Raw genomic sequence first — 27,053 nt, 5'->3', positions numbered from 1 at the left:
ATTATAAATGTTTTGAAATATGGAGTAAAAGCTATAGATTTCTTTTTAATGGGTGGAAGCTTTTGCAAAACTCCAGTCGACCTTTCCTTTTTATTTTTGAACTGAAAATGACTTTTATAGCCAGAGAAAGGCTGAAAAATCAGCCAAATCTGTGCCTTCTCAGTTCTCTTTCTTTTCACAGGCTTTGAGGTAATCTACAATTTGCACTAATGCACTTAACACATGAGCCTGATCCCCACTCTCTGTGGTGTCTAATTCCGTTATAGCCCTCAGTTGGTGGGAAATATCTCTCCCTGCCAGCGATGCTTTCTTTTAACTGTGCTGACCTAATTTTGGTCACTTATCTAGTAACTGAAAACACAGTGTATCACACTCCCAGCCCACAAGAGTATTCTTTGGACTCCATTTCAAGGTTGTGGAGGCACACAAATGCTCCACTGTGCGTATGGACTCATGACTGTTTTGTTGTTGTTAGTGTGTGTATACATGTGTAGGTACATAGTCAGTAGGCTGTGTGACTTAACACAACTTCCAAAGAAGCACTTTGGAGGTACTGAATGTGCATGTGTGTGTGTGTAGGAGAGGTGATTCAACAGTAAACAGCATACAGGACAGTGTGTCACACAGGAGAGAGGCGTACAAAAGGCGCTCGCCTGAGGATGGAAAAAGAAAACCAACAAACCCGGCGCACCTCCTTAATCTTCTCCTTGCAGAGTTTGTACTGCCTTTTTTGATTATCTAGAAAAGTGGTCAGCTCTTTCTTCTGCTGGGCCACGATCTGCTGCTGGAACTTCTTCTCATCAGTCAGCGCCGTCTTCATCTGGTGGACGGATGAAACGGGAGCGAAACAAAACACAAGCTGTTAGGCCTCGACCAAGGACAAATGACCCACCGAGAACTGTGAACAAACAGTCGCGTACTGACAATCCAAATAAATATGCTATTCATTGTTTGTAACGTTCAAGCTGCTCAGTAAGAGTTTTAGGACATTTGTACACATGGGAGAAAAAATGTTTTTTCTGGTTAGATTAACTTTAGTTAGAAATCAAACTTTGTATACAAGTATAACAAACAAACAAAACATTCTAAATATACTATGTGACTCATAAAATCCTAAGCAAACGCCTCAAAACCTCTGGGTCTACCCGACCCATCCTTGTGATACTGTGCGTTTATGTTGTTGCTAAGGTATACATGCCCGTCTATATAAACGATATATTATCTCCCTGACTGCACCAGCATGCTGCGTGCTAATCACAGAGATATGCAGCATGTTTTTCAGAGCGTGACATTCTGTGACCCACTTCTGGCCTTGTGTTTCATCATATGTATCATTGGGTGGCAGCAGTGTGTAAAGTTTTTACAAAATGTTCTGATGTAAGTGTGATGGTTCATAACAGTAATACTTTTGAGTAGCGATGAACTTTTCAACGAGCTTTCCTCCTGCAGCTTTGGAGTCATAATAATGTCAATGTATGTCAATATATCCTCTCTTGTTTTTACAAAGCAGTCAGACTCCCCCCCCTCACCCCGGCCAGCTGCTGCAGGGTACATGTAGGCCGACGTGATTATTTGTGAAATAACTAAGGAGTTACTGTACTTATGCCTCCACTTGTGCCCTATAACCCTTACCCCTCAGTAATCCCACCTCTTTCTCAGTTTGCACGCTGTGGCGTTTTGCCAGCTTCTCCAGCTCGATGTAGGCGTTGTTGGCCTGCGTCTCCACCTCCTTCTGCAGCTTCAGCCGATGCTCGTCCATCTCGGCCTTCAGCTTGTTCTCCAGGGCGATCAGCTGCTTCTGGTGCTGCCGCCGCATGCGCTTGTACCCAGACATCTGCTCTCGCAGCTCACTCTCCTGCTCATGTTCATGGATCTGTTTGGTCACCTGCGGAGAAGGAGTTAGGAGATGTGAGCGCTGCAGTGTGGGGATTATGAACCGTTTGAAGCATACACAACACACAGACGGGTAATAACGTATAAAGTGATTACAAACGTACCCATTATTAAATCAATTTTAAATTATTTCCAGGAAGAGCTGACTGACTCATTCAGTTATGTGAAGTATTACTGCTGCAATCAGACGGCAACCGACCAGATTTACAAGGGGAAAGCTTCAACAGTTGATGGAAAAAAATAAGACATTAGGAAAAAATTACTGAGAAACTCCCCAACAAAAGCTCTTTCATCTGACCATCACGCACATCGTCTCTTTATAAACCAGCCAAATGCAAAGCATCTCCAACATGTTCTAAGCTCCAAAAACATCAAGAAATAAGTTATAAAAACAACAACAAAGCCGCTACAGAGCTAAAAGGGGGGCACACCGCCATGTCTTAGCACTGTTTTTTTAGCTAAAACTTCCACCTGACACACCAACCTGAGGACAGAAAGGGTTCTCCACATCTAGGTAGTACTCGCTCCGCATCTTCTCATAACTTCCACCTGAACTCCTCAGGCCAAACATGATGGCGACTTTAGCCAAGTGCACCAGCATCCAGGAACCTTGTGCAGCATCCTATGCCCAACAGAACCCTGCCTGCGCTCTGATGCCTCCCTGAGACCCCCGCCCTTTCTGAATGATGAACCCCCCCACTCTTTCTTCTCTTTGGTTCGCGCCCTGGGCATGCAGCGGCCGTGGCAGACGTGTGAACTGTGAATGAGGCAGGCCGACTCCACGGGCCAACAAGAGCACAGAGCCGCTCTTTAGTCAGGCTAACGCTAAGCAGTGGACAGCAGGTGGGTCACATGAATACCTCATTTAGAAAGAGTGGGAGAAGTTGGAGAGGGGGGGGGGTTAGAGAGAAGGAGGCCGAGAGATGAGGGGAGGGAGGGTGTTTGCAAAGCAGATGGAGAGTGACTGGGAGAGAGTTAAACTGGAAAAAACAGAAATAATGAGAAGTATAATAAGAGCATCTAGAGGGTGGTAGAAGTAGCTGAAGGTTGACCTCTCCTTTCTCCCTGATCTGCGCTGAATCAATACCCCTACTGTAATAGAGCCTCCCAATCCTAGTCACTTGCTTCCCTGCCACCCTGCACGCTGCCACAAAGGGCCAAGTCACGTCATGTGACAACCTCTTTCACACAAGGCTGTGGGACTGGAAAGGAGATCATATTCAGAGAGGGGGGGGGGGTGGCATGCAGGGTAAAGGTGAATGCTCCAATGAGATCAGTTTAAATTGAGCTTCATTTGCTTATATTACAGTTTGAGGTGGTCTGACTTCAAGAAATTTAACAGTGTACTGAAAGGATGTGATTTATTGAACAGATACTGACGTGACTCATCTGAGACAACATAAGTAGGGCAACTGTCTTCTCTTCAGATGCATTTTTGTTTGTATTAAATTAACAGCAACACTAGCTCTGCTCACGACTGTGAGTTTGAGACAGATATATTTGGGCTTCTGCTATGTAATTGTTTGGGAAAATGAAGATTTTTATTCTGCATAACTGCATATTTTAAGCCAGATATACAAATTATTTCATGGTAAATAGAAAAACAGTGTTTCCTCCTATTCAGGAACGGGATAAAAGAAGAATACGTGAATGTTACCACAGATGCATGGCAACATATGGTGAAGTCATCTGTCTGAAAAGGGGGAAGCTAAAGGCCTCTACAGACTCTTGTTTAGTGTCTTGTTTTCCTGTACGTGCACCAGTGTGGGGAGCTCTGTGGTCTCATGTTTCTCTCTGGACCACACATGCAAAATAGGTGCACCTGGTTGACTACAGACTCAAGTTTTGAGCGAATCCTTTGCTTTACGTATTGCCAAAAAGAGCAAAGTTATAAGTACGATGCACGTTTTGATGTGTTGTGTGCTTGGCTTTAATCTGCCGTTGGCTCTGCAAACTGTCGGTTTACAACCAGCTACTTAGCAGCGAGAGATGAGCAGAGCGGCAGATGAGGTGAAACATTTTACAACGCTGTTGTCTCTCACTTCCTTATGTGTCTGTGACTTCATGTAACCTATAATAACCCCCTGCTCTGCATCTCAGTGCCTACTTAAAGTATGTCTCACATTTGTTCTCCATCTCACTTTGCATCCCTCCTCATCCTTTTCCCTTTTCCATACATCTCTCCAGATAGTTTTACATCCTCTCTTTATCTGTCCAGCTCTTCAGTTTTTCTTTAGTGTTTTCATTACATCACACGCTACACTTCATGCCACCAAAGAGTACGACAGGGGTCTTGTTTCCTCCCTGCTGTCCTATTTTTGTCAGTGCAGATTTCAATCAGCTCTGCTCTTTGTCTCACCTCTGCCTATTTATCCATCCTTTTCTCTATCTGTCCTTCTTATCGCCCAGATAACTGCCATCTGTGTCCTCTGCTATGTCTTTACCTTCTCCTGTATCAGTGCCCTTTTTCTTACTCATCCCTCTATCACCATCATAGGAAAAAAATAGTATATCTCATGCGACAAATTTGCCATTGAGGAACTTTTGTTTCATGTTTTGTCTCTTCCTCTCTCTCCTTACTCTAGTGATGCACCCCCCCACTACTTAACCATCTGGACCCCCTATTCTCTCTCTTTTTCTTTGTGTACCTGCTGATTCCAGCCACAGTGAGTCGGGGCCAATCTGAGGACGCCTAAGCTCAGCAGAAAAGGATGATGTCATCTCTTTCAGCGCTGGCGGGCAAGACTGGCTCTATCACACCACAGAGATACTGTGGTTTACACAATGCTGCCTCAGAGTATTGCCACCTCGGCTGCCTACATCTAAAGTCTTTTACTTTAGGGTCTAATCGACTTCTAAATATAAAATAGGAGGAGCTTTGTAATAAAATAAATAGATAAATGATAAGAAAAGTGTTTGAGAGAAAAAAGAAAAGAACACAGGATACATAACCCCTCTTCTGTGCTCGTATTTGTTCTTCCTGTAACCCTCATTCTCCGATAACACAAGGAAACATCTCATCTACTTGTAAAAACTGAAGAAGAGGCAGGCGTGTTGTCACCATACACAAATGTGCGTATGCCTCTATATCTTGCTGCGATTTATTTTTATATAAAACATAAAAATACAATCACTCTTTGTTAAAAATAGTGGCAAACGTTTCTGATAATATAGGAGGTGTTGATGACTTTATGCCCTGAGGTACAAGGAAATGAGATAAAAAAAAAGCTCATCCCACATTTACATAACAAACTTCATTGTTCAGTTCAGATTTGTTTTTCATGTAACAGATTTGCCCTCTTTTTTCTAGGAGACTGCTTTACTTTGTAGTGTGTCTTTATTTCCAACGTTAATGGTGCACCCTGGAAATGCAGCTGAACTCATACATACAGATCCCATTATGCTGCTGCAAGTCAACGATGTGGGAAAACAGATGAAGGACAATGGTGGTGCACATAAAACAAACGCAGCCCTGGACTATCGGTGGTTCGTGCTCTGGTCAAGGACACATACACACACACATGCGCGTCTCCTTGCTCTTTATGTGTCTGGTTTAAGACCTGACAGCAGACGGGACTCACAATTGAAACCAGTGGGTCATGGCTGGGTAAACACACATACACACTCACATACAACATCACAACTACTTTCTAGTTACTAGAGATGGTTTCCATGACAACAGACAGGGAGGGAGAGAGAGAGAGAGAGAGAGAGGAAGAGAGACATGGAAAGAAAAGAGAAAGAGAGAGAGCATTCCACCCCCTTCAACTCAGAATATTGAGTCACATCTGAGAATGATGTATTATCCAATGCAGGAATGGAGAAAATAAAGGAATGGGTGGAGGGAGGGGAGTGGCAATGCGAAGTGTAGTACAAGAGCAGAAGACAACAGGGGTGAGGTGAATGAGAGGAACGACAGTGGAGAAATCCGTGTCTGGGAATGAGTTGAAGGTCTGGGACGACAACAAACATGATCCAGAAATAAGTCGAAGACTAAAAGATGGGCTGATGGAAAAAAGAATAAAGACCTTCTAAACATATCAGCTGGTCTGAACGGGAATGTGCCTCATGTTTCTTCAGCATGGAGACGTTTAGATCATTATGCCCAGACTGAGTCGCCCACCACATTCGACAAGTTTTCACAGAGACAAATAAAAGATGCACCTTCTGTGCCTTCATATGCTGCTGCAGTGTAAACATAACACACACAGAGAAATTTTGGCTTCTGCAAAAGGAAGTCTTTCCATGCTTTGGTTTGAAACTCCCAAGGTTAATGTTCCACAATTTAATGATCCGGAAAAGCTTACAGCACAAACAGGATTTAGGATTTTTGGAAATAATTCTTACCAGAGAGGCTGATTTGATGGTGGCAAAGCGGCCCTGGTTTTTGTAGTTTTGGGCTTGGCTGCACTTGTCAGAGGAGATGGGTCTCAGCTCCGGTCGATGGTCCCTGTGGATCCCATCATCCCAATTGTATTGATGGTCCTGTGTGAAATAAATGATGCAACTCAGTTATGACTTTTAATACTTAAACTGACACCTGAAAACATTTTTAGTTTCAGTGATGTGAACTGAGCAAAAACTAAAAAATCACAGAAAGTAAAGTAACAAAATTCCTCAATCATACATTTGCTAAAACAAATGTACCAACTGTAGTCTTGCAAAAACATAATGAAATGTTAACGTCCCCTATTAAAACCTGATCGAACACGTTCAGGAGTTTAGAGACTAAAGGGTCGATTCATGTGAGGAGGGAACTTCACCAGCGTCTGAAAACAATATGTGTCACTTTCAATTGTTCTTGGCTCAGCCCCTAAACTTGAAACAACACAGTGGCTGTCTGGTTGTGGAGTGACAACCTTATTCATGTGCTGTCAAAACACAAAGAGCACATGGAAAAGGAGGATGACAGAGAACTGACAGCGCTCTCTTCAGTGATTTTTTTTTTTTAAAGTTGTATGAGATATTCTGTGAACATGTCAGACACTGTGGTGACCTGTGTGTTCTGATTGTGTGCATGCTAGATGACAGATGTTAGATGTATTGCGTGTGTGTGTGTGTGTTCTGCTTGTGTACACAGCCTGTTCTCAAAGTGTGAATGGTGTCAGTGATGAACTTGAAGCAATCTGGTTTCCATGGTTTCAGGGGGGGGGGGGGGGTTGTATAAAGCCATGTTTCCTTTAGAGTTGTGCAGTGTACAGGTATTACATTTGGAAGTAAGCAGTTGTTTTGGTATTCATTAAATTATGTAAGGTGGTATGGAGGGACTCATCCACCCCATCTTCACCCTCTGACCTTTACCTTCTTGGTGTGTGGAGAGGAGTCCAGGGTGCTGCTGTAATCTTGGGGATGCATCATGGTCATGTCAGAGCAGCTGTCATCCAGCACCTCCTGCATGCTGTTCACGCTGCTGCTCTGGCTGCCCGTGCTGACTGAGGTGCTGGGGATAGAGTGGTTGCTGCCCAGGCTGTTCATCTTACAGCTGGCTGCCTCGCTGTCCTGCAACACACATAAACACATGCTTACACTCAAGAGCTAAACCCATGTCACTAAAATAATAACACACACACACACACACACCAACTGTGGTGTCCTTCAGCCAATTATACACAGGCATCTCCAAATTGTCTCTTTGCTTCAGTGAAATTCACTGATGCCCTCTAGATTGCATTAGTGTCAAAGTCATGGCAAATTGCCTATTAACCTCTAATTGTTAAGATGTGTGTGTGTTTGTATCATTCACCTGTGTCAGTGCTCATGATAATGGACACTGGTTAGGCTAAGATTAGGAGTCAACTTGAGTGTGTACATGACAGATAAAGGGCTTTAAGAGGTAGTCTTGTAGAGTAGGATGTTTAATCAGTTTTTCCACATGGAACCAGAAAACACAGTAAGGTACAGGGTTTTCTCAGTAAAGCCTTTTGGGGGTGTCTTGTTGCAGTATGGTCTGGTGGCTGCTCTGAATTGCGTCACGTGGTGTAGGATGACAGTACTGTTGCTACAGGCTGTCCATGCCTGTTCAGTTTACCTCAGGCCAGGTCAGCTAAGGGACATTTTAGCTCAATGTCAGGCTGTGGCAGGAAGGCTCCTGTTGGTCATGATGTCAAAGAGCTAGACAGCTCTATTTTTGTAATTGTTGCATGGTATTAGTGCTGAGACACTTCAGCATTTTTTTCTAGCTGATTTCATGATTTATCAGCCATTGTCTGAGCTGTCAATACATCAAGGCAGGCTTTCCTTTTGTGCCTATTAAATTCAGTCCAGAGTTTCTTTCTATGATTCACAAACTAACCTAAATCTGGATTTACACAAAATACTTATGAACAAATGGGTTGTTACTCTTACAAATCAATTCAACCTCACATTTGACTTTAAGCCTTCCCCTCCCTCTCCACACCCACCTCCTCCTCCTCCTGGCTCTCTCCCATGGGGCCATTGTGTTTCTCCTGGTAAAGGATCTTTTTCATCTTGCGGTACTGCAAGTTGTCCAGCTCACGCACGGCATCCTTGGTCCTCTGGATTAGGTCAATGAGAATGCGCGGCGAGCGTTCTCGACGCACAAAATCATGCTGGGCAAAGAGAAAGGAGACAGAAAGTTAGATAAGTAAGAAGTAACATCCTTTCTTATATAGTATTATGTCTTCATAACTCTAATTTATGGATTTCAAATGGTACATTTTTGGTAATGATGATGCCTTAATTTTATATTTTTTATATATATGGCAAATATATATATATATTTATATATTGGTTTGCCCTTTTGCCCTTATTTAACATAATGTTTGTTTGGTAAATAATGTTCAAATAAAGACAGCCGATTTTTTAGGAGTGCACTGTCATCATTTATCCAGTGCAGTTTAAGACACAACCACAGCTATATCTGTCACTAGAGGGCGCTTGTAGGTTGCTTATCCCGAGAGTCCCAGCGCTCTACATCAGTCTAGTTCATGCTCATTATATGGGATCTGAGAAAGATTGGAGCATAAAAATCAATTTTTATAAATGCGGTTAATCCTTTACATTTCAATAAATGTTTGTAGTGTACTTGCCTTCAATTAAATCAAATGAAGAAACATTAACAGTCATTGAAAAATGATCTAATAATTAATTTAAAGATTTTTCTTCATTGAAAATAACCCTCCTTTAAAAAAAACGTTAATGGAAGCCTGACACTTTACAAATGCCATTTGAAATAGGACAAAAATAAAGTCCTATATTAGAAAGGCAAAATTCCTAGAGCATTAAAATTACTAAAATTTCCTTATAAAAACATGATTACCAAGTTAGATCTTAATACATATTACCACTTAAGTGCTTTGTGAAACTCTCGTAGGTGTTCAGCCTAAGCAGGTCTGTAAGGGACTGAAATTCAATGGAGGAAGTTCAAGGCATTATGCATTTATGTAATTATTTATTTTAGATTACACAACCAGCAGGTCAGGTGTGTGGGTGGGTGGGGCCTGTGGGTGAGAATGGTTAAGTGTGTTAATGGCTATTTTTATCTTTTACTGTGCTGACATCATGACGTTTAATCAAAACAAAACAAAAAGACAGAAAAAAAAATCTCCAGTGCTTCCTCCCACTACACCACACACACACATTCACACCTCCTCTTAGTCACTCCATTCATAAAATATTGAATGCATGCAACCTAAGGGTACCTGACTAAAAATACACATACATATACATACACACACACACACAGTATGAAAACTGTATTTCAGGTCTATTTTTAGCCCCCCTCTCTCTCTGTACACCTTCCTTCTCCATGTGACAGATGCTGGTGTAATGGGTTAGTAAGGACACAGGGGAATGACATCACACTCTGAAAATAGAGATCAGAGAGATTTGTCCCGTTTCCTGACGGACCTACACCAGAATGCCAAAATGTGGGTGGTTTGCTACCCCCATTCGCTCCATCAGTGAAAAGTTCTCTCCAGGATTCCTTCTCATTATGAGGTCAGTGTTAAGAAGTGACAGCATTTCCACATGCCTAAAGTCCCTCTTGGGGATGTATACTGTGGCATCACTAGCTTCTTTTATCAGAGGCACTGATCCACTTCAAGAGATTTACAGTTAGTTATCATTTTGGTGTACTATTTGTTCTTTAGGGAACAACATTAGTGATAAGCCTCAATGTATGGAAGGTATTAAAATTCAACAATTTTGGGGCAATGACAATGTTCATATCTCACATTTGACTGCATCCATCTCTGTATTAATGTAGTCGAAACCAGAATCTGGAAATTTCTGTTTAGCCTGCAGACCAGAAACAAGCAATGCACCCGAAAACGGGGTTAGCAAACAGTAGAAGAAGGCTAGTGACATGTTACAGTGTCACGCTTGTTTTCCTTTTACTTCAGTTTCTTGAAACCCAATAGTTACGGTTAAGGTTACTTTACAAAGGATTTGGCTTCTTCATCGAGGGGATACAACTTTTCTGTTTTAAACTACGGTAAACTGAACTATGTTTAGGTTGTGTGTAATTCAATTCAAACACACCATTATCCTCTGGGAAACTGCTGCTGCAGTGGAAATATCTGAGGTTAGCTTGTTAATTTATGGGATTTAACCAAAAGAAATGCACCCAAAGCCAAACAACACTAAGAGCTATTTTTAACCATTCAAGAGGGTATTTCTGCTTAAGAGGAGGGTACTTATGGGAGGAGGTCACAGAGCGGTTATTGTTTTATTGTTTATATAATTAATTTTACTCTAAAGGAGGTATACAGGGAGTGAGCACAGTTAACCTGAAGCCAGAACACTGATAGCTCAAGGCCCACAGATTAGTGACCTGATTTTTCCCTTTAAAGAGCTTGAGGGGCGTGTGCCTGTGTGTGTGCACTCAAAGGAAGGGTGAATTTGTGTGTGTGTGTCTGAGAAGCGAAAGTGGGGTATTAATCATAAACTAACACCCCAACCCCCTCAAGCTTCTCACTATAAAACAGGCCCTTCGACACTGATCCAAAGTCTGTTGGTACTTATCCCTCTTTAATGGTTTTTTCAGCCAGGATTTGGGTCAGGGGTGTTGGAAGAGTGAATTCCAGTCAAAACCTCCATTCTATCCAAATGGCTCATCCACAGCCCCACATTTAACCATTAACTAACCTAAAACATTCATCCTCATCCTCTGGAAAGTGATGCAGGTGTCAAAAGTCCTGCTTGTGCTCCCACTATTGAGCGAGATCGCCAAGAACATAAAACTCTTAGTGGGTCAATAGGATTACCTGCTGCTCACACAAACAAAAAGATCAACTTCTGAATTCAAGAGGACACAGTGGACATACATGGATTTATATCATGAATGTTCATTGTGTTTTTTAGGTTACATATCTGTGTGTCAGAGGACAGAATGGCAATGACAAAATAATGATATCCAGTTGTTTCCTAGTTTAATAAGAATAAAATTAAATAATCATGAATGCATCCAGTTTAAAACAAAAACATGGCATGCAAAAAAAAAAAGAACGATAAATGAATTACGTACATAAGGACAGCAACTCTATTTTAAACCCCACTGTATCCTGATCAAAGGAATGTGGCAGCAGTAAACACACATGGGCTCTATGGAGCTCTTAATGACCATGGCTACAAGGCACAACACAGGAAGAGCTGGGACAAAGAAAAAGATGGAGAGACAAGAGAATTAGCTACTCTCAGCGGGGTGCTCGATTCCTGTGCTGTGTATACTGTATGCTTGCGTATTAGGGAGCTGTGGGTGGGTGGGAGTGACTCATCCTTGTGTTTCAGGGACTGCCTGAGACAGGAAGTGAGGTCAGAGCTGGTAAAGTGTAAAAGAGGAATCCCACTCACTCGTAGCAGCTCCCCTGACGAGGGTCTGTCCTGAGGAATTTTCAGTAGGCAGTAGTCAACAAAGCTCCGGAAGGTGTCAGACCTGGGTGAAGAGAAAAGAATGATGGAGGTCGATGACTCCACTTTACAGTCAAACATATTTAAATCTAAAGATAAGCCGACTTTTAGCAACATCCACTGTAACTTGCTTGATGTGTAAGGATGTGTAATCTCTTCTGTTGTGCTGTGTTTATCATATCACTGACTTAAACCTGAACACTCCTGTGTAATAGGGCCAAAATACAAACCATGTATGAATTATGTAAATCAGTGGCAGAATACAAATATAGGCAGCAAGAGCTGTGTAAACCTTACCTAAAAATACAGCAACGAAAAACACAGTACACTGTATTCAACCCCATGTGTTAGGGTTGCCAAGTAGCCAAGAATGCTGTATAGGGTTTTAAACTCAGCATGTACATTCAGGGTCAAGGTAGGTTCAATAGGCAAACCACCCTCTTCCGTCTCAACCTCCACCTTTCCTCTTTTTTTGTGGTAAGCAAAGGTCCACAAGTGCACTTGCCAGCGTGTACAGAGCGTGGTCCTATGTTTGTATGCTGAACACTATGAAGTAAAAAGTCTCCACTAGTCTCATCTGGCAGAATGTTGCCAATGCCTTGGGCTGCTGGACCTCCTCCAAAAATACCACAACCTTGTGCTGTCCCACACAATCGCTCGTCTCAGTGCGATGCTAGAAACCAATGCTAATTTTACAACAGGCGTGTTCTGTCCACAGTCACCGGCCTCATGTTTCTGATGCTCAAAAAAGAATATAGTTATTCGGTTGAGAATTTTGGTGGAAGACACAGAAGGTCACTGATGCGTACATGCTGCTCAGCAAAACAGCAACATTCAACTACTTCTGAAGAGCAGAGTCTGGAAAACAAGCTGTAATCTGCACGACTCTGCATGCCCACGACCTTGGACACATCACCTTCATTCCACGGCAGTGATAGCATGACACAAGTAAATTACAGGGAAACAGTCAAACATACACCTAATACTTGATGAGTGCTGTTTGCCCCAGTCACGCTCATACTTCACATTCTGAGGTTACAGCAGCTCAGAGGAGTGGTGGAATATTTGTTGCCTCAGTAAAATTCCTCGTAGTCACATGCCACTTCAGGTTATCAACCTGTCTGTGCATATTGTACATACTGCTGACTGTCCTCTTTTCTACTGCGCCCAAGTTTACATATCGAATTCCCTTCATGTTTACCTCTGAGTTTATGACAGCCAACGCTGGAGGGTAACTGCTAGATAATAATGTGCATAAAAATATAAAAATATTAGGGTCTCATTGCAGTGCTGATCTTGACTGAATAAAGCTGCTTTTTCGAACAATGTGAGGTAACATGGTGTTGCAAAAAGGACAGCAAAGGGCTGTTTAAAACCTGCTGCCCTTAATTTAATTGCTTTTGATGTCTGGAAGATGATCTATTAGCATCCAAGTCATGAGCTGTGAGGCTGAAAACTATATAAAGTTATGCATAAGGCAGTCTGTTTTCCCACATTACATTTGGAACACCTCATCTGTGTATGATGTTAGTTGGCAGTAGGGAGCAAAAAAAAAATGTAACCACTAGAATAATATTAGAATAATCATAGTGGTTTGTTATAAGCTTGACCAATATTAAAGGAGTGTTGCAGTCCAGCAGAAATGATCTGGGTAGTTACTAAGTATTTCTTTGGTAGAGGTTTCCCAGGTAATTACATAAGAGACTTGAGAGTGTGACCTTGCACAAGGCCTGTCGCAGGGATCACAGGTCATGCAGATTAGCACAGGGATGTCTTACACAGACTGAACGCAGGCTGGATTGGGCTTTAATATTCACAGCTGACTGGAGGCTTTGTGTGACTGGATTTCTTTTTTAAATCCCTGAATCATTATAAAATAATATATTAGCAAATTGCACAGTGTTGTGCAAATACTTACTAAATAAAAAAAAAACAAAGTTAAAAATAACAAAAATATATTCTGTATTGAACTCACCACTCATTGGACTGCAGCGTGGGAGAGTCGTTCTGGGCGATGTGATATAAGGCACTCATGGCATTCATGTTAAACAAGGGTGGCTTACGCTCCGCTATGATAAAAAAAAAAAGGGGCAAACTTAGTTTTCACAATGAACAAACAGCTTTTAAACTGCAAGAGGCAGGCATGGAACTAATTCCATGTCATTAAATGAAGGTATTGGTTGATCAGTGGCTGGTAGTATGCTCACCCAATTCAATACAGGTGATCCCGAGGGACCAGATGTCCACTTTCCCCTCGTACTGACCCTCATCCATGGCTAGGATCACTTCTGGGGCCATCCTAAGGACAGAAAGACGTGCACATTAAAATGTGCACACATGCACACACACACACACAAAGACTTCATTAAGTATGGAGAAAAATCCATGAAAATGTTATAATCTGCTAAGCTTCTCAAAGCTTTTAAAGACTCTGGTATGCCGTGATAGAAGTTTTTTTAGTTTTTGGAATTTACTGTACAGTATGAGTTACCATAAACTTAGTGTGTGACTGTTCCTCTCGCTATTTGTGTGATAATTTCAGTCGCCATCCAAGCTTCTATGAGTGTGTGAGAGTGAGTCTTTGGAGCTGATGTGAGACAGTAGATTACTGTAGATTCAGCGTGTGACCTTTACAGACATTTAATATTTAATGTTGTTACCTTGTCAAGCTCATGCTTCCCTTTTTGTCATTGAGACAGACAATTCAAGAGATGTGCGAGAGGGAGTGATGTCACTGCTGGTGAACAGTTGAAATGTGGATGAATCTACTCTACTTATTACCTTTCTTACGACTCACAAGAGTATTGAGAGTTTTAGGGGAAAATGACTTGTATGATTATGCAAAATCTGCCAAATGCTTGTGTGTACTGACCAGTAAGGGGTTCCTACAAAGGAGTTGGCGGGTGAGGCAATGGAGGCAGAGCCAAAGTCGGCCAGTTTGACTTGACCAAGCTCAGTCAGCAGGATGTTACCAGCTTTCACATCTCTGGATAGGGAGAGGGGTACAAGAAGAATAACCATTACACACATGTAGCGATCAATTAAAGGTAATGACATCATCAAAATCAATGTCTGTTTCCAGTTGGGGACAAACAGATTTTCTGTTCATTGTGATGCCATTTTAAAATCCCTGTAATAAAACCTGCAATGGCACCAGAACAGCAACAAATGATTCATATGGCAGCAGCGTTGAATATCACATCCTTCCCCCATAAAGTATACAACTGAAGACAACAGTGAGACAAGAGCCATGTAAAACAGTTTTGTTTTGATTTTTTTTATAGTTTAATTAGCACAAAATGCAATAAAGACACATCACAGGTCTCTTGCCAAATCTTATCCAGTTTTTGCTAAATGCCCTGTATGTTCCTGTGCGAATCGAACACATAAAGGGACTCACCTGTGTATCATATTATGGGAATGTAGGTAAGCCAGTCCTTGCAAGGCACCGTGGGTAATGGCAGCAATTTCCACCTCTTGGAGTGGTTTCTTATGAACTTTGGGAGAAATAAGGATAAATGAATTGAGTGGGAGTGCTCTAATGATAAAATAATAAACAGAAAACTTATCCAGCTATGCAGGTGTTCAGAACACCACAGAACAATTTGCAACAATTTACTGGCACCACGCAGCAATAAACTGGCATTCCTTTGGCGTCTACCATGTTGATAAAATGTAAACTCTCACAGGCTCCTGGACTGCCTCCCTGTGGAATGTCGTAACGACAGTGAGACTATGTGCCAAGGCAAAAGGTCAAGGCAGAGCTGTGACCGAGAAATTTCATAAAAAGGCTAAAGTCCCAAAAACAGGGTGAGCCCAACTGTCATGAGTGTGTATTCTACGTCAGTCTAAGTACACACTTAGGTGCTTAAAATAACACATTAGTTTCAGGTCAGGAGTGGTTAGAGGGTTGAACGGTTCAGGAAGCGTTGGGAAGTAAGATGTAAATGATGCATCTGAGGAGTAGGCAGTTCCCCGTGTCCTCATGGAGGCCTCAGGTTCATGGTTAGCTACCGCACTATATAAAGGGTAAATTAGCTCAAGAAAAATAGTTTAGAAACGACTTTTTTGGAAAAATGTTTATTAACATACTGATGCTCCCCATAAAAACAGATCATAAAATGTCCGAATGTGTGCACACATTAAATATTAATAAACATACTCACCCTCTAGTAAATCTGATGCGGAGCCCAGGCAGTACTCCATCACCAGCTGAAATAGAACACAGTCACAGCTGAATGAAACAGTACCACTGTTTGTCACATGGTGCATTTGTAAAATATTCTAAAAAAAGTTAAGCTGTCCTCTGCTGTAAACTGATTACAATATATTTATAGGGACACAGTGCTAGGCAGAGGCAGTGCAAAACTTATATAAGATATGGAAAGGAATTAAGACAAAGAGGGAAACAATCAGAGGAAGAGAAGGGGAGGAAGTAACAATGAAGGGGACTAGAATGAACAAAAGGTGATGTGGAGAAGGATCCACTAACCCAGGCAGTGTTGTCTTTCAAGTAGCAGCCTTTGTACTCGATCGTGTTTGGGTGTCGCAGCTGTCCCAAAAACTTGACTTCCTTGATGATGTCCTGCCACTTCTGCCGAAACACAGTCAGGCACACAGATGGTTACACGCTAAAGGTCCTATCACATTCTTACATTATTACAGTGGGCTTTGCTCTGACTTTGATTATAGTGGAACAGCTGTTGTCTCTGTGGTAACCACTCACACAGGTATTCTGGTTTTTTACACCTCTCACTCTATTGTAAAGTGACAGACAGTCGAAGTTTTTATGTCTGACTACAGCATAATAAATAATAAACAAATTGAAAGCTGACTGCTTCAGTGAGTTAGGAACAATCTGACAATGTCATGTAAATGTCCTCACACAAAGCATCACTCAAGGTTTATGAAAATTTTACAAAATCAGAGAGGTGGGTTCGAGTTCAGCTTTAGAATAATAACATCGACCGCCTTCTAAAGTATACTTGAGCCAAAACATTTTCAACAGTCTCTTTGAGGTAGATGCTGATTCTAAGCTTTGCATTCGGTGGTGAACATTTATTTTTTGATTATTTTCACATCACTTATGAGTCAGTTCATGTGAGTATGTGCAGATTATGACATATTGTGGACCCTCACTCCTACACCAGAGAGATACCAATCTGCTTGACCTTGAACTTTGTTGAGAATTAGTTCAAAGGTGTGGTGATGCATTCACATGGGATGTATCATGGCTATGTGCTCCTGTGTGTGGTACACTTACTTCAGTAGTCTGCTTGCCATTATAGGACATCTTTTTAATGGCCACCACCTCGTTGGAGTAGGAGTTGCGAGCCTGAAAGCAAAAATAAAAGAGATCAGAATGTATTGCATTTTTGCTAAGATTTCACAAACACAGAAACATTTATCTTCCTACAACAGGAACACATGACTGCTTCATGTTTTTTTTTGGCTCCCATGGCCATAAAGTTCTATAAAAAGACCTCAACATCAATAAATTAGAATCTCAGGCACATTGGTACAACTCACCCTTAAAAGAGGAGAAGAAGAAACATACTGCGTAAAAAGTAAATTCACAGGATAACATGGGCAGTGGGGTGACAAATTCTATTAAAATGGATGCCACCATGACTAACAAAGAGCAATAATAAATAAAAATACAGTGTACAGTATTGCATAACAGTACACCAGTGTAATAGAACAGCAAACAAAATTTTATAAGTGAAAAGGACTTCTCTTTTCACTGATCAGTAACTTATGTTGCCTTAAAGGATATCCAGATGTGAACCAGATAAATCTGAAACATGTAAAACATCAACAACATCCCAAAGTCAATCTGCATTAACAGACTGTCTTATTTGAATCGCAAATGTTCAGATGATCAGGCACTCAATGTGTAATTTTGAGAAGAGTAGAGGTACAGTAAGTGCCTACATGGTTTATCTCCAGCTACTGTAAGTGTTTGAGTTGCCCATCCACATCCACATGCCCATGTTAAACCCGTGGTGTTAACCTTGGAGGCATTTGGCCTCAGGGACAGCTACGCTGCAGCTCAGCATAAGCCCTTATCTCTGCTTCATCCCACTTAAAAATGAATGGGAATTTCATGTTGAGATTCAAATGGAATTACAGTAACAGCAGGCAACAGAGTATTCCCATTTGACTTTTTTCAGATTAATTTGATCCCTATGATTGCCTGTCAGTTCATGCGTAATAGCCGTTTCACTCTCTGGTAGGGTATTCTGTAGCTAGATGGATATTGAGAAGAGCAAACCAAAATCATGTAATACTAAAATATTGAAATGCATTCAGGCTAATTTTCACTAGAAAAAAAGGGTGGGGGTGTATCAGTAATTGCGATCGTCTAATTCAATGTACATTGCAGTCGTTTGTGTTAAAAGCCCTTGGTGATAGGTCTGCATACTCAGCAGGGGATTTCCCCTTGTTCTATTCCATAATGGAGGCCCTCATTAGTCTTACATGCATAAACTACAAATGCCTATTCAGATGCAAGAATTTATTTGACTGTGCAAGCACATACAGTAATAAGTTAGAGAATATGCATGCACACACTGGTAGCTACATACCTTTCCCTTCTATCTAGCATTTTATCTGTAGTTATTCAATACAGAATTGTTTTCCAGCTAATATTCCTGTGTCCTGTAACCATCCCACTGTGCACAGGGGAAAAAGGAGCTTTGTTTTATGCAAATATTGATCTGAATCCCAATAAGTTTTTAGCACTAAACTTTGCATTTTGTATGTAGCTTCCATTTGTTAGCAGGCTTCAGATAAATCAATAAACATAGATGGATTTATCTGGCAAAAAAAAAAAAAAAACTATGGACTACATCCACGAAAGCTGCTCTGGCTAACAGCTAGCGGTGTACCAGTTATAATGCAGACAGCATAAGTGTGTCAGTGAGCACAGCACTGGCGTCAGGGCAGGATTTAGAGACACACTGGAGCCTGTTAGCCAGACGGACATGGGCACCAGGGCTACTAGTGATGTATTGGGGCAGTGTGTATGTGTGTGTAAATGACATAGGATAGAAGGGGTTAGTAAAGCCCTGGCAGCCAAGAAAATCCTGCCCCTGTATCGACAGCTCCTCTGTTTTTCAATACAAATAGAACAGCTGTCTTGCGAGGCAGGGAGGAGGCTTATCGCCCACAGCCCTACATCTGGAGGAGAAGAAGGAACAGAAGAGGAGAGGAGAGGTGGAACGAGTAGAGAGATACAGCATGCTTTCATGCCCCCCCCTCTGCCATGCAGCTTTAGAATCAAAGGCTTGATGAGTAATTAGTGATGATGAGATTAATAAGAAAGGCTACAGAGTGCTGAGAGGGAATCTGTCTCTACTTAATTGCATTCAAAGAGCCATCATGTAGTATACTACATTTACAGCATGCAGAAAACATTGAATCAAAAAACAAATATGTTGGGTATTGATAATAAATTAAATTCATGCTTTAATAATCATCATGTTATGATGGTGTAAAAGTGTGTTTTTTTAAGTGAGGAACAGAAATGAGTTCAACAGAGGACATTTGCAGAGTACCGGTAGTTAAAAATCTAGTTTAGATCCATACATGTGGGTTCAGACCCTGTTGCACTTACAAAGTAGACAGCCCCAAAGCTGCCATGCCCGATCTCATGCAGGTCACAGAAGACATCTTCCGGATCATCTTTGAAGAAGAGGTCGGCCAGCTCGGGGTCCTTCGGCACTCCTTTCCGTGTGGACGACGGCATTATGGGCTGGACATGGGCTAAGCGCCGGGGACCACGCTCACATACACGCGACTGCTTCTACTACCGCCACCAGATGTCCACGATGGGCCCGGCATTGGCCAGCTAGACCTGGGAGGGGAACAAACGGTCAACAGCAGGCCGTGAACTGATCATATGTTATTGAGCATGCTGCACGGGATAAGACTGTGACATTTGTTTCCTTGCATGCATGCTAAAGCATTAAATTACACACATACAACTTAGATGGTCATTGATACCTTGGAACATCTAGACATTGTTTGATATAATGTTACTTCACAGTCCCTTCTAAGAATATCCACATATCATTTGTGTGCGTGTGTGTGTATCTTTCTTTGGATGTTTGCATTTGTGCGTCTCATTGACAGCTGATAGGTGACATAAGACAGGCAAAAAAGACACTCATCTGATGACGACTAGCCGTCTAGTCCTGCTGCTCATCCAAGTCACAGTTACACTAACGTACTCATACACAACACACACACACACGCTGGACAGCTAAAGTTGAGTCACTGATGCATCATTTCCACACATTCAACAGTGTAACAGTTGCCCGTGTGCATGCAGACACACATGAATGCTGAATGTTCTGTATCATAAGGCTGCATCCTGGACACCCTGCTCCAGTTAGCTTCGCTGCACATGCAACACACATATTCACGCAGTCTCACAACATCTCTCTGATTCCAGTGTCTCTCTTTCCTTCTCTCTCTCTTTTTTTCTGTCTAGCATGAAATCTGTGTGCACATCGGCCAGATGCAGCAAGCAAATCTGGCTCCAAAGGCCTGCCCCACACAGAGGAAGCTGACATACAGGCAGAAGCAGTAAGACACACAAGCACACAGGCCAAGACACTAAGCATCAGCATCATCCTAATCCCCTGCTCTTAAAGGGATCTAAGCCATCACACCCACTCCAAAAATATCATTCTTAAAGGCAAAGTCCTGCACCCTCTGTTCCAAGGAACCAGATGCACGAGACTTCATGCATCTGGAGGCAAGAGGTGTTATATGTGACGGTGCAGAATGGGAATCTAAGGTCACAATGATTCAATGAAACAACTCTTTTCTTTCCATTTCCATGCAGTACTTGCATAGTCATTCTGCTCCACCTAATCACAGCCTTTCTTTTGCTATTTTAGAGCAAAATTACAAACAAAGAAATTATAAAATATGTGAAGTGCACAATGCCTGTGCACAAAGAGCTCAATTGTGGCTTTGAGGTTCAACATCATTGTTCTCTATACAACAGCACAAGCCTCAAGGCACCTTAAAGCATTTCTGCAATCCTCATGAGTAAAAGAATCAAGAGATGCTTAGTTATTTAAGTTGGATAAAAGGTCGGTGATTATTTATTATTAGTAATTAAACTGGCCACTACCTGCAAGTGTGTCCTCTAAAATCAACAGATCAATAGATCTTAGATCAATCTTTTTGTTTTTTCCTATTGTGCATTTTTCGCACTTTCCATTTTAAAATCCTACTACTATGAACCACAAGGTCTCTGGCCTAAATACATCTCTGTATGTTGTCTGTATGTTATGAAGCATCCAGACCCCTCGGGTCATCGAGGGCAGGCTTAGTCAGTGTTCCCAGGATTAAAACCAAGCAATGTAAAGCAGCTTTTGGTTTCTACAACAAGCTTCCTGAATACCTGAGGCTGGCTAAAACTAACAGCAAATTTAATTTTGGGCTTAGAATAAAATAGTTTTCTGTGACACTGGATTGAATATACAACATCTGTCTTCTTTTGTCTTCTAAATGCCAATGAATGGTGGCGCTATATAAATAAACTTGCTATGCCCTGTTGAGCATTCATGTTGTCACTGTATAACAACCTTTTCACATTAATATGCCAATACGAGGTGATGAGAATGGTGTGTACATGTCAAGAAAACCACAACAGTGAGGCACATGCTCCTTCTTGTAATCTCCTGAATACAGGAACATTTCCTAAAGCACTGCTTGAGGCTATTTACAAAGCTCCTATATGATCTAAGCCTTAGGAAAGTCAGCCTGAATAAAATCCATTTCATGGCATTTAGATTCAATTTCTCTCTAGGAATTCTGCTTGGAAAAACACACAAAGTTTAAACATACACAAGAGACACAGTTTCATCTACCTGCTTACATAATTCTGCTTGGAAAAACACACAAAGTTTAAACATACACAAGAGACACAGTTTCATCTTTACCTGCTTACATAATGTGAAAAGATCGTATATTGCATAGGCTCACAAGCTTACTACCCTAAGACATCTGTAGGTCTTAATTAGATCAATACACACTCAATACACACATAACAGATGATGAATGAAGTGAACTATGTACACTACAGCAATGCAATGCATACAACTTGGCTGCATATTTTTTGTTTATGTTCCTCATGGTAATCAGAACTTGGTTAGTCTTTTATTACATCTGCTGTGATTTAATCAATTAACTTTAGAAATACTAAAGGTTGTAAATGAACCATTAGCACAGTGCTGTTTTATTAATGTGCATTTTAAATGAATTCCAGCATAAATTAATAAAACAACAACAAAATCTTGTGCTTATTCACAAAATAAGGCCTCAAAAGACATTTGTTGGATTTCATTAGGTTTTCAGTGAGTGTTTTTACTATTGACCTATAATATGAACCCGTGTGTGTCCATGTGTGACTGTTTTGTCTTGTCTGTGTGTCTCCTAGTTGCATCAGCCCTGTCTTTCTCTCATCTCTCCGGCTTAAGCTTGAAATAAAGCTTGACACAACCTCCATCTCAACTTTCTCCCCTTCCCCTTCAAAGACACACCACACACACACATACACAGACGCCCATTATGATGCTCCCATGAAAAAGGCTATAAGAAAAACAGAAAAAAAACTAAAATTGGGGAAAGGCAGAGTAACACAATTAGACACAAAAGAAAGGTTTGCCAGACCTACTGCAAGTGAGTGAGCTTCACCCCATGTGACAGAGCTTTGAAAGTGGATCTAAACCACAATGATGGAAAGAGTCAGTAGATGGGTAAAAGACAGATATGAATGGATGTGATCACTCAGGAGACTGCACACCTCCCTCTCATACTCTTTTCCACTCTTCTTCCTCCTCCTCGTCTTCTTTTCTAAGATGTGTGATGTGATGCAACGTGGCAACAACAGGTTGTAACACAGGGGGCTTGGTAAAGCTGTTACTAGCCCAGCAAAGCCCAGTTTACTGTCAGTGTATGTGTGTGTGCGCATGCCTGTGCGCGTTTGTGTCTGCATGTGAGGCTACAGTGGATCTATGAAAGGTATTGTTCAGAGAGAGCTGATTAGGCAAATGGCTTAGACAGATTAAATGCTTGGTGTGTGAATTCTTTACAACATGTGCACTGCCATACACCACTGTACATACAGTCTGTGTAGGTGTGAATTAGTGTCCACAGTGGACACAGCACTGAGTAAATGAGATGTTTTAGTGGTGAGTTACCATGAGGGTGGGTAATTATGGATTTGCCATGTACAATAAACTGTACATCATGAAACAATTTATGTGTTCAAAGGATTATATGATTTATGCTAATCTGACCTGGTCTGTAGACACACACACACACACACACAAATTCAAAAAGAATCTTACATTAAATGTCTTTTAGCTCATATCTATGCAGTCTGACATGATGTTTTGTTCAAGAATCAAAATATGTGTATGTTGTCCCATAACCATAGCAAAGCAATAGATGTGTTGCATGTACACAGACACATATACATTTTAAATGTGGGCCAAAGTTTAACATGGTCCCAACTGAAACGCAAGCAGACACACACACACACAGTCATAGCAACCCCCAGGCTCCCTGTTGGTGTTGCCATGATTAATTTATGTGCCAACATGTTGTTACAGAACCATCAAGCTGGCGAATATGACTCTATATCATGTGCTACAACAGACATATTCCAATCAAAGACAATTCTTGTACCATATAGTCTAGTCTAGCACTGAATGTGCCTGATGTGTGAATATTTTTAATATTTTGATGCAAAACTTTTAAAAAAACATTGAAGATACTAGTAAATACTGCAAAGTTTGTGTTAATTCTTTGTGCAAGGGCATGCCCAGAGGACTTTCTTTAATATCGCCTATGTTTTGCAGTTAAACTCAAAAACAAGTCTTAACACAGTTGAGAGATAAACTGAAAATATTCTAAAGATATGAAACAAAAAAAAGCTTAAAACTTGTCTTGCATTTTAGGTTTTGTCATTTTCTTGGCCCGTATTCTACCTATATAGATACAGAAAAAAGTACAAATATACATCAGTGCAAGTACACAAGTGTCCATATGTGCATGTGTGTTTATGTGTGTTCATATGTTGGTGTGTGTAGTCAGAAGGTTTAGCAGCTTACTGGCCCCCTCCCAGCTCTAGACAGGAACAGGAATTAGACAGACTGTGGGAATTCTTAGTGGGATTCAAATCACCAGCTCTAATCGGAAACGGAAAAAAAAAGAAGTGCTAAATCCACAAAATTGTTCGTTGACACATAATGTGAAGGTGGTGTGTGTGTAAGTGCGTGTGAGTAAGAGAGAGAGAGAGAGAGAGAGAGAGAGAGAGAGAGAGAGAGAGAAAGAATAAATATTACTTAATAATCCCCTTCCCTCAGCTCCTATCTTGACATTTATAGAGAGCAGGCTTAGAGCTTTGGAGCTGTGTGGTTCTGCGTAAAAGGAACACATGTATGTATGAGTGAGCAAGAAACGCTAGATGACACAGACTGAAAGAAACGAACATCGCTGCATTTCAGTAATACTGTTAAAAAAAAACAAAAAAAACCTGTGTGCATAAATCTTCACATCTCGTCAGAGCACAAGGTCCCCTGAGAACAGTGCATACGTATGGGTGCATGAGCCCCCCGCATTACATTAAATGGGTCAACCCTGTTACTGAATGAATAATATAGGAGCATATTAATTTGCATGATGTGGAGTTGTGTGGTGATGACTAGCCAGTTTGGAGGACCAATTCAAGAGAAATTCTGAGCATGGCTTTTACTCTGTGAAGTACACGCTCTGAATCAATACACATGGCCGTCAGTATAAGGGTATACATGCATATACACTGACACAAACTCAACAGCCCAGTTGCTTTATAAAATATACTGACCGATGTGTTGCAAATGGTATTATGGAGAGTAAAAGCCTCCATGTTGTGAAGCTTGCAGACTAAGCCCTGCTGTACTCATTGTGATATTATGTGACATTTGCGTTCTCGCATTCAGCTCCACCAAGCAATGGCTGAATAATTTCAAGAGTTTATTTTTATGTGTAAAAGTGAGTCTGGACATCTTTGGCCAGTCACAGATCCTCTCCCCTCAAGTTCACAAGTGTGCAAGTGAGGGGGAAGTCCAGACATTTGAAATCAGTCCTTGTCCTGCCTGGGGAGACTTTTCTGTAACCCAAATCATTCCCCTCTACCGCACCCAATCGCCACAAGCTGTTTTACCCAATCACAGTGTGACTCAGCAGCGAGCATTGCCCACAGCACTGCATGTACACACACACACTTACATTTTTGACTTTCCACTCAATCCAATGATTGCTGTTGGCTCCTTTGCAATGACGACAAGTTGAGAGATTTACATTATTGCCCAATTCATAGAAGACTCCAAACCACAGACAAACCTCAGGCACTCACTGAAATTTTGCCAATGCCATAACAATAACATTCTTATTAAAAATTAAAGAAAAATATTTTTTAAACTGCCATTACTCATAATATATATATATATATATATATATATATATATATATATATATATATATATATATATATATATATATATATATATATATATATATATATATATATATATATCATGACCACAGATGACGCAACAGGTTCCAACAAAACAACAGACCAAAAAGTATTAATCAGTCAAATATAAAAAGCATACCTGTAGAAAATGTGTAAAGGGGATGGGTAGCCTCTGTCTCCTTAGCTTTCTTCCTTTCTCTTTCCTTAGTTTATGTCCAAAGTTGCCTTTTTGCAGCTTTCCCTCATGACTGGAATAATGCTGTACCTAAGGTAAGGACAAGAAACAAAAAATCGGATTAAATAAATACATTTTTATGTGGCTTAAGGTGAAACAAAAGTGGATTTTTATTGATTCACTTTTTGACATTTAATCCAGTCATTTAAGAAAATGTATATAATATATATATATATATTATAATAGTTGCAGCTCCGTAATAAAGTCCTTTATTTAAACATCGTAGTTTCTCTTGTGGCTTGAGCTGTTTACAGCTGAGTGTAGCTTCTGCACACAAATGGCAAAAAAGGTGACGTTCAAACAGAGGTGAAAGCCTTCAATTTCTTCATAATAGCAGATGGTGGAATGACTCAACAGCCTTTGATGATTGTCAGATTATCCTCCTAACAGCTCCAGGACCCTTAGCAATGATCCCGTATTTCATCAGCTTTAGGAAAGAGGGCAAGATACCCTGAACAACAGAAACAGAACATTCACACTATATGTGCTCTCAATAGGATAAATTAGATCAGCTTTCTGAATGAGGCAGTAATAAAAAACACTGTCTCTGCTGATGTCCTAACTTTATACACCTGCTTGTCTGCATTCAGCAACACAAGGAGCCTGATGTCTATTCCAATATGCACCGCATTTCCAGCTAAATGTCTTGGCATTTTATACAAGGGAGGTCTTTGCTATTACAGCTGAGCACATCCTCTTTCTTCTCCTTTCAGATACATGAGTTCAAGGACACTACACACACCCTGGACAAACACAAGTATTCACACACTTACCCACAAGCGAGCACAAACACAGTATTTTGCCTTCTCTCTCTCTCACACACACACACACACAGTTTTCATCACGTCTGAGAGAGTTGTTCTGACAGCCAAGCGCTGTCAGCTACTGAGCTGTGTTGCAGGTGGTGTAGCATCAACGACCTGACCCTCAACTAGACACAATGCTATTTGGAATAAAAAATAACTATTGTCTGCAAGTAACCTTAATAATCTAGTAGGATCATTATTTGGTGCAAAAAAAACACTAAATTCCAGCAGGAATGACTCCTTTCTGCTTCTCCTGCAAAGCGTTCTCTTCTTTCTTTTTTATTACATTGAATGGCAGATTGGGTGCTCAAAAAAATGCCACATTCAATAATAAAACAGTGAGACAGAAAGGGGGGGGGGGGTGAGAGAAGAGGATAAAAATGTGTTGTGCCCCTTCTGAGTTTCCCTGAATGATTTATAACACAAACTGACGCTTGAGCCTCTGGGAAAGTTGTGGCTGTACTTCTCCTCCTCGCTCACCCCACCCTGCTTGGCATTTATGACCAACCAACAGGAGAAGAATAAAGATAGATGGACCTGTTGTCCGTCGAAAAAGGATATTTCATTTATAATCGATTTGGCTGTATGCCCCTTAACATATTCAATGAATTGCTTCCAGTCAGTCAGAAAACAATGCTGATTTTAAAAATGTTAAAATGCACAGAAAAAGAGAAGTACGGGTAAATATCAGAATATAAGGACAAAG

General features: G+C 41.0%; 1 protein-coding gene across 5 annotated transcripts in view; it reads right to left on the bottom strand.

Moving 5' to 3' along the window:
- Positions 1-27,053, bottom strand: part of taok3a (TAO kinase 3a) — a 48,211-nt gene that overhangs the window by 5,872 nt on the left and 15,286 nt on the right. For 4 of the 5 annotated variants that reach the window (XM_028413738.1, XM_028413740.1, XM_028413741.1 and 1 more), the window contains exons 2-16: positions 25,446-25,571; positions 19,382-19,621; positions 17,027-17,098; positions 16,256-16,357; positions 15,930-15,975; positions 15,164-15,260; positions 14,636-14,749; positions 13,971-14,062; positions 13,739-13,832; positions 11,707-11,788; positions 8,295-8,462; positions 7,195-7,392; positions 6,241-6,378; positions 1,649-1,885; positions 692-820 (exon numbers count right to left, since the gene is read on the bottom strand). In XM_028413738.1, coding sequence (XP_028269539.1) covers positions 692-820; positions 1,649-1,885; positions 6,241-6,378; positions 7,195-7,392; positions 8,295-8,462; positions 11,707-11,788; positions 13,739-13,832; positions 13,971-14,062; positions 14,636-14,749; positions 15,164-15,260; positions 15,930-15,975; positions 16,256-16,357; positions 17,027-17,098; positions 19,382-19,513 — 1,701 coding nt within the window. In that variant the 5' untranslated portion in view covers positions 19,514-19,621; positions 25,446-25,571. Of the gene's footprint in view, positions 1-691; positions 821-1,648; positions 1,886-6,240; positions 6,379-7,194; positions 7,393-8,294; positions 8,463-11,706; positions 11,789-13,738; positions 13,833-13,970; positions 14,063-14,635; positions 14,750-15,163; positions 15,261-15,929; positions 15,976-16,255; positions 16,358-17,026; positions 17,099-19,381; positions 19,622-25,059; positions 25,186-25,445; positions 25,572-27,053 lie in introns of all 5 variants that reach the window. The other variant, XM_028413742.1, reaches the window with a different exon arrangement.

This window comes from Parambassis ranga, chromosome 9, assembly GCF_900634625.1.
Source record: "Parambassis ranga chromosome 9, fParRan2.1, whole genome shotgun sequence".
NCBI lineage: Eukaryota > Metazoa > Chordata > Actinopteri > Ambassidae > Parambassis > Parambassis ranga.
The sequence above is the reverse complement of the archived record's forward strand: the minus strand, read 5'-3'. Positions and strand labels throughout refer to the sequence as shown.